This window comes from Oncorhynchus kisutch, linkage group LG30, assembly GCF_002021735.2.
Source record: "Oncorhynchus kisutch isolate 150728-3 linkage group LG30, Okis_V2, whole genome shotgun sequence".
Lineage (NCBI taxonomy): Eukaryota > Metazoa > Chordata > Actinopteri > Salmoniformes > Salmonidae > Oncorhynchus > Oncorhynchus kisutch.
In genome coordinates, this window is record NC_034203.2 from 37,186,436 (window position 1) to 37,201,333 (window position 14,898).

The following is a 14,898-nucleotide window of genomic DNA, read 5'->3' on the forward strand; positions in this document are numbered from 1 at the left end:
TGGCCAGGAGGTTGGCAGGGGTCGTTTGTCCACCGAGCAATGACCTGCCAATGACAATGGGAGCGTTCAGTCGCGAAGGGAGAGGGAGACCAAACACACACACAGTCTAGCTCAATCTCACTGCAGGGACAGCACAGTGTGAGTCCATCGTATTGTTCACCATGCAGCAAATCTATAATCACTGTGACTGGAGGAAAAAATGGTTCCAACAATATCATTCTAACTCCAGAGTTCAATTTACACAGGGTGTCCAGGGGTGCAGGCAGTAGAATAGAATAGTCCAACAATATCATTCTAACTCCAGAGTTCCATTTACACAGGGTGTCCAGGGGTGCAGGCAGTAGAGTAGAATAGTCCAACAATAGAATGTTATTGTCCATTGGTGGAGAAGGGGAATGCATTTAGCTTCTTCCCAACCCCCTGAGACAACACACACAGCAGTGTATGTCTCACACGGTCTACACACCATTAGACACCTTCACAACAGTTATCAATGCAGACGATTCAAACCCTGCCTGTATCTGTATGAATGTATACGAATGAGTATACAGTATGTACATTAAATCTGCATTTGTTCACTGTGATGCAACAATACTAACCCTCTGCTGCTGTATTTAAGGGGCTGTTCAACAGTCAGTGACCAGACGCCTCAGATCCTGCCTTCTTACCCTTCAGCTTTATGTTTGGTTATAAGGTTGTGGTAGATGTGCTGTAAACATCATTGACTTGTTGGTAGCCTGTTTTGCCAACAAACAACGAGAGAAAGCATTTCATTCTCTATGTTCCTCAATCACTCTAGTGGGGATGAATGCTATTTTATATTGCGGTGTCACAGAAACCAGGTAAGGGGGTTTTATTGAAGTGGGCTCTTGAGGCTCTAATTGAATAGAGCCCTGTGTGGTTTTTACATTTATGGGTGTCCTGTCTCCTGCTGTTCCCTTCTGTCCCCTGCTGTCCCTTCCTGTCCTGTCCCTCCTGTCCTCTCCCTTGCTGTCCCTTCCTTTCCTGTCCCCTCCTGTTCTCTCTCCTCCTGTCCTGTCTCCTTCCTGTCCTGTCTCCTTCCTGTACTGTCCCCTCCTATCCTGTCTCCTTCCTGTCTCCCTCCTATTCCCCTCCTCTCCTGTCCCTTTCGCCTCCCCTCAGCCCAGCCCTCAGTAAGCACATCTGTCAGCGCTGTCATGCTCACCCTCTCACTGCAGTCCTGCGGTCCTGCTCACCTCGGTGAACATTCAACGCTGTCGGTGAGTTTGGTATGAATCACATAAAAACCATCGACCGTTGACTGTGCCCTGCGGCCTGCCCTGACCAAGACACCATAGAGTTGAAGAGAAGGTTATAATGTTGATGGGTGAATACCTGCTGGATAGAAGTGGATGTGAACACACACGTGGCTACCAGCTGTCTTTCCTTCTCTGACTACATGAACGTACAAACATACACACACCCCTCACACCCACCTACCCCCCTATCCCCCATCTCTGCTACCCTGGTCCCTCCAAAGGCCCCTCCACTTCAAAGGTCACAATAAACATTCATTGCTGTCGCTGGGTTGGACTTTGTGGAAAAGCTCACTGAACAATGAGTGCAACTGTGTCCCAGACTGACATCGGATTTAATATCTCGGCAGGATGCACCATGTTCTCTCTCTCCCTCTATTCCCTCTCTCCCTGGCTCTGGATGTCTTCAGGGGAGCGAGAGAAAGACGTAAATAGAGTCTTCGTCTGCGACTGCTCCCTCATCTTCATCTTCCCCTCCTCTAATTGGAGGTTGTGTGTGCGGCGAGGGGGAAGGAAGCCGAGTGAATGTGTAATCATCTGGAGTCGCTTCTCCTTTAGCTGTTCCATCCCTCTCTTTTTATGCCTGTGTAATTATAGTGGGCTGTGTTAGCCCGGTGTGTGTGTGCTGTGTTAGCCCGGTGTGTGTGTGTGTGTGTGTATGTGTGCTGTGTTAGCTCGGTGTATGTGTGCTGTGTTAGCCTGGTGTGTGTGTGTGTGTGTGTATGTGTGTGTATGTGTGCTGTGTTAGCCCGGTGTATGTGTGCTGTGTTAGCCCGGTGTGTGTGTGTGTGTATGTGTGTGTATGTGTGCTGTGTTAGCTCGGTGTATGTGTGCTGTGTTAGCCCGGTGTGTGTGTGTGTGTGTGTGTGTGTATGTGTGCCGTGTTAGCTCGGTGTATGTGTGCTGTGTTAGCCCGGTGTGTGTGTGTGTGTGTGTATGTGTGTGTATGTGTGCTGTGTTAGCTCGGTGTATGTGTGCTGTGTTAGCCCGGTGTGTGTGTATGTGTGTGTATGTGTGTGTATGTGTGCTGTGTTAGCTCGGTGTATGTGTGCTGTGTTAGCCCGGTGTGTGTGTGTGTGTGTGTGTATGTGTGTGTATGTGTGCTGTGTTAGCTTGGTGTGTGTGTGTGTATGTGTGCTGTGTTAGCTCGGTGTGTGTGTGTGTGTGTATGTGTGTGTATGTGTGCTGTGTTAGCTCGGTGTGCTGAGCGGCTCAAATGGCCCTTAGTAAAGCTGCTGCCTGCCGCATCCTCAGCTGGAGTGTTCTGCTCCCTTCCTGTGTGTGTGCATTTGTGTGTGTGCGTGCGTGCGTGTGTGTGTGTTTGTGTGTGAGAAAGAGAACGAGAGAGATAGAGGGAGGAAGGGATGTGTGCAGAAATATATTGAATTCAGCCCTCTCAATCCACCTTCCAAATGTGTTGATTAGTTCATTAGAATCCACATTAGCTTTTGCACAAGCAGCAGCTACTCTTTCTGGCGTAACACAGCATGACAAGGAAAAAACCACTGATACACTGATAGACTGATACATTGATACACTGATACACTGATACACGATAGACTGATACACTGATACACTGATACACGATAGACTGATACACTGATACACTGATACACGATAGACTGATACACTGATAGACTGATACACTGATACACTGATACACTGATACACTGATACACTGATACACTGATACACTGATACACGATAGACTGATACACTGATACACTGATACACTGATAGACTGATACACTGATACACTGATACACGATAGACTGATACACTGATACACGATAGACTGATAGACTGATACACGATAGACTGATACACTGATACACTGATAGACTAATACACGATAGACTGATACACTGATACACGATAGACTGATAGACTGATAGACTGATACACGATAGACTGATACACTGATACACGATAGACTGATAGACTGATACACTGATACACTGATACACTGATACACTGATACACGATAGACTGATAGACTGATACACGATAGACTGATACACTGATACACTGATACACGATAGACTGATACACTGATACACGATAGACTGATAGACTGATACACGATAGACTGATACACTGATACACTGATACACTGATAGACTAATACACGATAGACTGATACACTGATACACGATAGACTGATAGACTGATAGACTGATACACTGATACACGATAGACTGATACACTGATACACTGATACACGATAGACTGATAGACTGATACACTGATAGACTAATACACAATAGACTGATAGACTGATACACTGATACATGATAGACTGAAAGACTGATAGACTGATACACGATAGACTGATACACTGATACACTGATAGACTGATACACTGATAGACTAATACACGATAGACTGATACACTGATAGACTGATACACTGATAGACTGATACACGATAGACTGATACACTGATAGACTGATACACTGATACACTGATACACAATAGACTGATAGACTGATAGACTGATAGACAGCCACCTCGGTGACTGGGAATCTGGTCTCTCAAACCCTGCCTCATTATCTGTGTTTGGGCAGTGATAGTCTGGCTTGGTGTGTATGTGTGTATGACACTATCTGGCTGTCTGTGCGTGAGTTATTATTGCCTAAATCTCAGCCTTTAACCTTACCTTCAGTCAGTCTTGGGTGTACATTCATACTGCTTTCCTCCCCTTTTCATTATCCTTAGACATATTGACTCACACACACACACACACACACACACACACACACACACACACACACAATGTGACCACACATGGGACGAACTCAGCTGTAAGTTTGATGTTTGGTGTGATGTGTATTTTATTATAATACAGTTCAATGAGATCCAAACATCTGTGCTTGATTCTCAGTCCTTCAACACATGTCGTGTTTCCTAGCAGAACAATAACCTGTACAGTAATAAAAAATTCATTGATCCAATAGCTCTATAAACCTCCACATCAATCCCAATAGTCCCATAAACGTGTTCCATAAACTCAAAACGAAACTGTAAAGTAGACCAGCATCATAGAGACTGGTGACTGCTCTTTCAGCATGATGGGTACTTAGGAATGTATGTGTCCTTGTCCCAACAGGGAATAATCTCTCTCTCTCTCTCTCTCTCTCTCTCTCTCTCTCTCTCTCTGTCCCCATCCTTCTCCCCCTGTCCCCTGTATTATTCATTGAGAAGCACTCTGTTCAGTTGTGCAGAAACAGACCACAGGTGATGATTATGATGTAATAATGGCTGTGTGTGGGTGGATCATAGAAATAGAATGAATAGAAAGGGCATCTCCATTCAAGTCAATGATTTCATAATGGGTGGACTGGCAGCCATTTTGAGTGTACCCATGCCAGGAAGTAAAAGCTAGGTTGAAGCTGATGAAGGTTAAGACAACGGGATTCTAATATCCCATAACTCTTTGCAACAATGGGACCAGCTATGCTAGTATAGCAATTGCACTGGTAATTAGAAATGATGTTGATCCCAGATATGTGACAACTCTGTCTTAGCCTGTATATTTTCAACCTAGAATAAAAGCAGGAATGGTACCCTTCAATCTGTGCTATGATTTGTTAACTCAACTGACATTCCAAAAAATACATTCCATTGCATGAGACACATCAGAGGCCAGTTCAACAAGGTTTCTGTTTGCATGGAACATGTTACCGGAGTAACAACTTCAGTTGAACGATTTGAATGAACATTCCAAAGTGTTATGGTGAAACATCAAACATCTACTTTTTGTAAGGATTACTGTGGCGTTTTAGCAACAGAATTCAAACTGAAAATGACCTAGCAATTCTTACTAAAGTGTACATGGCCACTTGATTCATTTTTGCTGCATTTTAGACCCAAAACAGACACTTACGTTCGCCGCACACTACCTTCACAGACTGTTCACTAACGCGGCTAACACAAAACAAATGGAATATGTTAGCTATTTCCCTTGTTGAATAATTTGAATGAACATTTTACAATACCATGACAATCCAGCATCAGCAGAGAGAAAATTATTTAATCACAATACTAGGTGGCCATTGTGAGTGTCCCCATGAGTTTACCAGTCAAATTACCAGGGTTAGAACTTCAAAGAAGGCTCTATTCTCATATTTATATGCGATGAATAGCTTCATGTGATTGTCCACTGTTGAGCTGGTCCCTCTCTAAATACATGGGGGCTAGTGTAGTTAGGCCCCTCTCCAATTCTTTACTGTTATTTACAGCCAAATACGAAAGGATCTAGTTTGAAAAGGTTGGAATATTGTCCAAACTCCTTGGCTGTCACTGAATTAGGCACCAGCCAGGCATCAAGATGTGAACATAGTTGAAGATGGAGTAAGTGATTTGGAGCCAATGGTTTGAGCAGCTCCATATTTACCAGACTGATCCTTCGTCCAGAACTGTCCACATATGTTCTAACATTGGGGACTGATAGGAGGAGACCAGGGCATGAATATAATACGGTCCATTTTGTAAAATTGGTACTTGGTACAAAAAATGTCTGAGGGGCAGTGCTTGATAGGAGCTCACCAGAACCGAGTACCGGCACCTCAAATCTTCTACTGTTTCAGTTCCTGCACCTCTGATGTAATATTAGCTCAAAAGCATTGTGTCCTGTAGTATTGAGTTCCTGTAGTATTGTGTTCCTGTAGTATGGAGTTCCTGTAGTATTGAGTTCCTGTAGTATTGTGTTCCTGTAGTATGGAGTTCCTGTAGTATTGTGTTCCCGCAGTATTGTGTTCCTGTAGTGTTGTGTTCCTGTAGTATTGAGTTCCTGTAGTATTGTGTTCCTGTAGTATTGAGTTCCTGTAGTATTGTGTTCCTGTAGTATTGAGTTCCTGTATTATTGAGTTCCTGTAGTATTGTGTTCCTGTAGTATTGTGTTCCTGTAGTATTGTGTTCCTGTAGTATTGAGTTCCTGTAGTACTGTGTTCCTGTAGTATTGAGTTCCTGCACCTAAATATAAACAGTACTGGGACCCAAAATGAGTATGGGCACCTATTTCAGTCCAAGTCAAGCACTGCTTAGGGGTAGTACCGAATCCAACCTGTCAAGGCTAATGCAATGGTACTAGACTACCATCTAGTGTTGATGTCATGTATTACAGAAATGCCAGCACAGTCCTGCGGTAGTCTGGTGTTATTTCAATACTTAATGTGGTGATAAATCAAAATGGCAGAGGAATGTATATCCACTTGAAAAGTCTTGGCAGTCAGTAAAAATGAGATCATCATTCTTACTGTCTATTTCTTTCCAGTGTCCACTCTCGTCTCCCTCAAGCATGGCTCTCCTGTCCTCTATAAAAATACAAAATAAAACATAAATACCTTTGTACCTCTTAATCATGACAAAACAAACAAGATATTTAGTGAGGGAATTCCATTGCCCTGCATGTTTGAGTCAGCATTTTACTGCTGTGATTGTAACTGTTGACGTACCGAACCTGTATGATTACTTCCTCAAAACAAGATGTTCTGTTGACTTCCTCCTTCTGATGTCATAGGACTTTCACTACATCCTCTTAACATTCATTCATTTACAGGTCACGAACAATGGAATTAGAACATTTCCTGAACTGGATTTTCACTGATTCCGTAAGAGAGATACAAGACAATAGAGATGTTTGTTGTTGACAGTTGTACATTTGAGAATGAACCAGTGATTGACATCTCAATGCTTTTTGTCATTTGCTGATCTTTGTTTTTGCAGTCTTTAGATAGCTATTCATGACAACATATCAACCTGAATTTAACTTAGAATTTCTTATTCATTTATAACAACATGCTTATTGGCAACTCTGGCCTAGGATCAAGAGAATGATCAGTAATTTACAAGAAAACAACTCCACAAACAGGAAGAAACTTTGATGGTGCCCATCATCCTGTAGTTGGCCTGGTAGAACTAATTTGATTTATTTTTATTTTTATTTCACCTTTATTCCACCAGGTAGGCTAGTTGAGAACAAGTTCTCATTTGCAACTGCGTCCTGGCCAAGATAAAGCATAGCAGTGTGAACAGACAACACAGAGTTACACATGGAGTAAACAATTAACAAGTCAATAACACAGTAGAAAAAAAGGGGGAGTCTATATACATTGTGTGCAAAAGGCATGAGGAGGTAGGCGAATAATTACAACCATCAAAGCCAGATCAATGTAAGTGTCAATGTAATCTAAAAATGTAGTCCCTTAGTTGGATATTTAACTGATACAAAGTGAATGCAATATACAAGGCTTTTGATTAGGAGTGTTTTTAGAAGAAGCGCTGTGAGTGATCCACACATTGGTGACCTCTCATGGTGTAGTGTCCTCTACAGTTACTACATACACCCACTGGTGACCTCTCATGGTGTAGTGTCCTCTACAGTTACTACATACACCCACTGGTGACCTCTCATGGTGTAGTGTCCTCTACAGTTACTACATACACCCACTGGTGACCTCTCATGGTGTAGTGTCCTCTACAGTTACTACATCCACACACTGGTGACCTCTCATGGTGTAGTGTCCTCTACAGTTACTACATACACCCACTGGTGACCTCTCATGGTGTAGTGTCCTCTACAGTTACTACATCCACACATTGGTGACCTCTCATGGTGTAGTGTCCTCTACAGTTACTACATACACCCACTGGTGACCTCTCATGGTGTAGTGTCCTCTACAGTTACTACATACACCCACTGGTGACCTCTCATGGTGTAGTGTCCTCTACAGTTACTACATACACCCACTGGTGACCTCTCATGGTGTAGTGTCCTCTACAGTTACTACATCCACACACTGGTGACCTCTCATGGTGTAGTGTCCTCTACAGTTACTACATACACCCACTGGTGACCTCTCATGGTGTAGTGTCCTCTACAGTTACTACATCCACACACTGGTGACCTCTCATGGTGTAGTGTCCTCTACAGTTACTACATACACCCACTGGTGACCTCTCATGGTGTAGTGTCCTCTACAGTTACTACATCCACACACTGGTGACCTCTCATGGTGTAGTGTCCTCCACAGTAACTATACAATATTTTCTCTGTCTGTCTGCTTCATCAGTTAGTATCTGTCATTGTGCTGTCCCAAAACAAGTAACCTTTAATTAACTAGGCAAGTCAGTTAAGAACAAATTCTTATTTACAATGACGGCCTGCACCGGCCAAACCTGGACGACGCTGGGCCAATTGTGCGCCGCCCTATTGGACTCCCAATCACGGCCGGTTGTGATACAGCCTGGATTCAAACCAGGGATGTCTGTAGTGACACCTCAAGCACTGAGATGCAGTGTCTTAGACCGCTGTGGCACTCAGGAGCCCCCCTCATACCACACAAGATGAATACACAAAAGAAGTGAGAATTCTTAGTAAAATATACATTATTTATTATAGATATAAAATGTAACAGTAACTGTTAAATATAACAGATGTGATCAATGATCTGATCATACACAAGACCTTTATGAATAAAAGGGTTAAAACGTGATTTCTGATGCTCATACAACAAGATTATACCATTAAACTCTGCCAACACAGATGATTTCATATACAAATAGGTTATGTAAAATAATAAACAGAGGTTCCAGCCCTGAATGCTGATTGGCTGACAGCTGTAGTATGTCAGACCATATACTATCGGTATGACAATAAATAATATGTTTACTGCTCTACTTATGTTTGTAACCAGTTTATAATAGCAATAAGGCTCCTCAGGGGTTTGTCATATGTGGCCAATATACAATGTCTCAGGGCTGTGTCCAGGTGCTCCGCGTTGTGTATATCCTTCATTTATTATACTTTTCAGCAGAGAGAAATGTCTGATAAAATTCAGGTAGTTGGATAAACTTAGAGATAGCAGGGTTCCAGCATGTTTGCATTCTCCTCCGTCATTGAAGATAGCAACACAAACTCTTCGTCCTGTGTACCCTTGTGATGACAACTATTCCTATGACCTTTTCTTGTTCAATTGTTCCGCTCTCTCCCTGTAGAGAAGAAATAAAGTTATGTCATCCATTTCTTATACCATCATTTTACCTAATATCCTTATGATAAACCCTACACACACTGTCAGTATAATTCAATTCCATGGAACCAAATCATTTTATCCTGAATAAATATGAATGATTTCTTACCTCAGCTTGCGAACAGCTTTCATAACCCAGCCCTTGGTGGGATCCATACATGGGAATCTCCCTCTGACAGTGTGGAAACTGGAAGAGAACATGTTGAAGAGACAACATCAGTCAATCATCAGTGCTTTATAGGCTTACATCTCTATAATATCACAATGCAATATCACATCGCAAATGAATCAATGCAACTAACAACCAAGTTATCAAGTTATCAAATTGTTTTACTTCTGTTGTAAAGTTATTTTATACTTAATGATATACTTAAATTGAAGAAATACTACATGTGTTACAATTAACGTAATCATTTTACTTGCAATTTGTCCCAGTTCTACTGTTAGGCCTTCCAGAGTCACTCACATGATAGCATCAATGTTGCACCCGTCTTTCACTGTCTGTATGGAAAAGCCAAGGATGAGACGAATGTCCATCCTACCCTGGGAGTAACTCGTACAACAGCCTCTAGGAAAACCTATTGAGAAAAAAGACAAGAAACTTTATCTTGTATAGCAATTAAAAAACACAATTTGCAAAAAACAAAGAGGCAGGCAGACAGACAGACGGACTGAGACAAAACGTTCACATCCAATATTGACCTTGTTTAGCTGCAGAAACCTCGGCAGCAAACAGCCCCACAGCCAGGAGCACGAGCAGCACAATAACAGGGGCTCTGATCAGGGCCATCTCTTCTTCAGTGGTGCTGTGATGTGATGAGCTGCTGTCTTCAGACAAAGAGCTTCAGTGGCTGTGTGAGGTCCTACTCCTCACCAGAGCCATATATATACTCCTGGTGCAGGTAGAGGCTTATTCTCTGAGAGGGAGAAATGGGCTTTCCTACCCACGCCTTAAAACCAAAGTTCCACAGCAGAATTTCCCCACCACTTTCCCCAATGAACAAAAAAGGGAAACAAGATTCTTGAACAGAACAAGAGGGAGGATGTTTGAACAGCTTTTACATGTATATTTATATACAGCATTTATTCTGAGCTGATTGAAATGCATGACAATATTAGTGTACCTAAATTATTGTACCTTTGTTGAAGTCTCCTGGGTTAAGGAATACATTTTGGGATTATGTTAAGTGAGTTTGTGTTTTATATTATATCTCAGTATTTCATTATTCTGGTGCTGGGGACCCAAAGGGTTTAGTTTTGCCCCAAACGCTACACACCTGATTCCACTAATTACCTCATCATCAAAACCCTGCTCAGACGACGGATGCATCAACCAATGGTTGTGTGGGATGTCATCGACCGTGCTGTCAAGCACCAGATTGCTAATAGAACATTAGAACATACCTAAAATACCTATCCAGGCATTGTAAGATCTAGCATGCATCAGCAATTCCTTATATTACCTATCCAGGCATTGTAAGATCTAGCATGCATCAACAATTCCTTATATTACCTATCCAGGCATTGTAAGATCTAGCATGCATCAGCAATTCCTTATATTACCTATCCAGGCATTGTAAGATCTAGCATGCATCAGCAATTCCTTATATTACCTATCCAGGCATTGTAAGATCTAGCATGCATCAGCAATTCCTTATATTACCTATCCAGGCATTGTAAGATCTAGCATGCATCAGCAATTCCTTATATTACCTATCCAGGCATTGTAAGATCTAGCATGCATCAGCAATTCCTTATATTACCTATCCAGGCATTGTAAGATCTAGCATGCATCAGCAATTCCTTATATTACCTATCCAGGCATTGTAAGATCTAGCATGCATCAGCAATTCCTTATATTACCTATCCAGGCATTGTAAGATCTAGCATGCATCAGCAATTCCTTATATTACCTATCCAGGCATTGTAAGATCTAGCATGCATCAGCAATTCCTTATATTACCTATCCAGGCATTGTAAGATCTAGCATGCATCAGCAATTCCTTATATTACCTATCCAGGCATTGTAAGATCTAGCATGCATCAGCAATTCCTTATATTACCTATCCAGGCATTGTAAGATCTAGCATGCATCAGCAACGCCTAGGCAGAGGAACACTCCCAATGATTAGTGGAATCAGGTGTCTCGTGCTACGGCAATAACAGAAAAGTGCACACCTTTTGGGTCCCCATTAAGAAACACCGTTCTATCCTATGATCCTATATGAACTAGTTATAAATACAAGGAGTGTAGGGTGAATTACATGCCAACCACTGTACCTCAATTGAACAATATATCAATTCTACATTATAATGCCCTTTAACCCTCATAACCAAAGGATGTGGGAGATGTGTCAATCATATAAAAACCTTTGTATTTTGATTCAGACAGAGAATAACTGTGGTCTCAAATGAATAGCCTGTTTACGCACCCATTCATCAATCTAAGTGACAGTAAATACAATCCCCATCAAAATACGTCAGTTTAAATTAGAGATATCAGATTTTTGAATGAGCTGCTTCTCAATCCACCACATCCACATATGCAGTGAAAGATGTCAGACCATGAGAATTCCCCAAAATCTGTCTTCTCACAAAAACGTCTGTAGCGTCTGAATGGTTCTCCAGATCTCTGTTTTGATCTCCGTCCCCCACAAGTAACACTGATGTGTCAACTTCTGTCTGTAGTGTCTGAACCGTTTGGACTAGAAACTATTACTCCACTAATACCACACTGACTCTCACCAACACGATGGTGTTCTCCGTTTTTCTCTACGAGCCCCACAAGTGTCACGGGACTCGTCTGAAGGTCCCAACACAAATGAATAGACGTATGGAGGTAGTTTTGTGCCACCAAAAACATGGGGATAAATATGTATCCCAAAAAAAACAAAATATTTCCTGAGTGTTCTCTATAAAAAGGACAGACACTTCAAAACCTGATTCCTTATGATTTATCTTTTTACTGTCTTTTCTTGTGATTTATGAATGTGTTATTCAATGCTTTCTATTGGGTGTAGTAGCAAAGGAAAATTGCAACATTTTATTAATTATTTTTGATACCTAAAGGGGTCCTAAAATTCAACATCAAATAGCTAAATTATCCATGGTGTGACCATCTGAAGACAATTCCATATGTTAGATTAGTAGAACACCCTCCCACCCCCGAAATCGGTCAGACTTTTAGGGGTTTTAACACCTTTGCTGTGGTTATGTGTGTATGTGTAACCATGTACCCACATCAGTGAAACCACCACAGATCATATCATAGAACATACTGTATGTACAGTTATCAGATGTATCAGTTGGTCTAGGAGGAAACACAGTGCATTGTGCGCCACACAGAGGAGGCTGATGGAAGGAGCTATAGGAGGACGGGCACATTCTAATGGCCAAAATGGAGTTGATGAAATGGTCCCAAACACATCAAACACATGGAAACAACGTGTTTGACTCTTTTCCATTGATTCCATTCCAGCCATTACAATGAGCCTGTCCTCCTAAAGCCCCTCTCACCAGCCTCCTCTAGCGCCACAGTGATAAAGTCTATTGAGTCAAACCATGGAACTGCCCCTGTTTATGTCCTATGAAGCTATGAAAGGGACCATTTGGGGTGGTGATATTTACTTAAAAAATATGTGGAGTTAGATATCAACCAAACCACAACAGCACCACAGAACGAGTAAAGAACTTTAATTTCACCACAGGGTGTTGCACTGAGGATGAGCAAGAACTTTTCTTACAAGACGTATGACAACAATGATGACATAATGACATGATTAGTTGTAATTCTACAGCTCTGACTGATGGTCAACATTCTATACTCGAGGAACACTCGTCTAACCTGTTGAGCAGGGAATTTCAAATGGCGAATGTGAAGGGGAACTTTCAGTTGTGACTTTGTTTGGGTAGTAAATACACACAGCAGGGAAATACAAGAGGAATTCAATCTCCTATCTGATCAATCTAATTGTCATGTCTGTGTGTGTGTCTGTGTCTTTGTGTGTGACTGAGACATCGTGCACTGAAGTACATGGATGTGGGCTGTTACGTGTAGGTTGTCTTGATAATATGGTTATTTTCTAGGTCAGAGGAACACAGAATGTGTTGAGGCCTCAACTCAAATGGGGAAAAGTGTTTCCGTGACAACTAAACAGGTCATCATAAATGGGTTTTAACAGTTCCTCTTCAGTTGTTGCATCATAACTGTCCCTGTTACAACCACAACTTTTTCCTTCTTGAGTTTGTCACAATGCATTAATTGGGACATTATCATGTTTATATGAATATTGAGACATTTAACACATTGGTGCTGTTTTTTTGCAATGTATAACCTCACACAACTACCATGTGAAACCTGGGACAAAGTGGGAGGATCCTCTACATTCACAGAACAATTGAAGACCACTTCAATGAGCTGAAGAGATGAGTAAAAGTTGAACTCACACCCACTGATACTTGCTTAATATAATATAGAACAAAGGATTCCTGCAATTCAGAAGTTCATGTTTCATATCATTAGCTCTTAATACAGTAAGCTTAGATACATGGAAAAGTACAGTGTCTTAAGTTATTACACCCCTTGATTTTTTCCACATCTTGTTGTGTTACAGCCTGAAATTAAAATGGATAAAATTGAGACTGTGCTAGACAATATACTCCAGCAAATTCTCATCAAATGAATAAAAAAGGAGTCAATAAGTATTCAACCCCTTTGTTATGGCCAGCCTAAATAAGTTCAGGAGTAAAAATTGTCTTAACTCATAATTATTGCACACAGTGAGTCCATGCAACTTATCAAGTTTAAGGTAAGACCCAGGCGCAGACAGCGTCAAAGTAAATAAAGTTGTACTCGAACAGGGGCAGGCAAAAGGACAGGTCAAGGGCAGAGGTCAGATTCCAGGCAGGTGGGGCAAAGGTACAGGACGGCAGGCAGGCTCAGGGTCAGGCAGAGGTCAGATTCCAGGTAGGTGGGGTAAAGGTACAGGACGGCAGGCAGGCTCAGGGTCAGGCAGAGGTCAGATTCCAGGTAGGTGGGGTAAAGGTACAGGACGGCAGGCAGGCTCAGGGTCAGGCAGAGGTCAGATTCCAGGTAGGTGGGGTAAAGGTACAGGACGGCAGGCAGGCTCAGGGTCAGGGGCAGGCAGGTCAAAACCGGGAAACTAGAATGCAGGGATTATAGCAAAGACAGGAGCAAGGGGAAAAACACTGGTAGGTTTGAACGAACAAAAATAACTGGCAACAGACAGAACTCAGGTATAAATAAACAGGGGATAATGGGGAAGATGAGTGACACCTGGAGGGGGGTGGAGACAATCACAAAGACAGGTGAAACAGATCAGGGGGTGACAATCGTGTTCAACATGATTTTTGAATGACTACCGCATCTCTGTACCCCACACATACAATTATGCTTAAGGCCCCTCAGTTGAATTGTGAATTTCAAACACAGATTCAACTACAAAGACCAGGGAGGTTTTCCAATGCCTCCCAAAGAAGAGCTCCTATTGCTAGATGGGTCAAAATAAAATATAAAGCAGACATTGAATATCCCTTTGAGCATGGTGATGTTTTTAATTACACTTTGG

General features: G+C 42.0%; 1 protein-coding gene across 1 annotated transcript; it reads right to left on the reverse strand.

Moving 5' to 3' along the window:
- Positions 1 to 8,651: 8,651 nt before the first annotated feature.
- Positions 8,652 to 10,181, reverse strand: LOC109869205 (C-C motif chemokine 20-like). Its single transcript, XM_020459179.2, has 4 exons — positions 10,013 to 10,181; positions 9,777 to 9,888; positions 9,420 to 9,497; positions 8,652 to 9,269 (listed from the first exon to the last, which is right to left on the reverse strand). Exons 1-4 carry the CDS (start codon positions 10,098 to 10,100, stop codon positions 9,233 to 9,235), a joined length of 315 nt encoding a protein of 104 aa, XP_020314768.1. The 5' UTR covers positions 10,101 to 10,181; the 3' UTR covers positions 8,652 to 9,232.
- Positions 10,182 to 14,898: the final 4,717 nt, after the last annotated feature.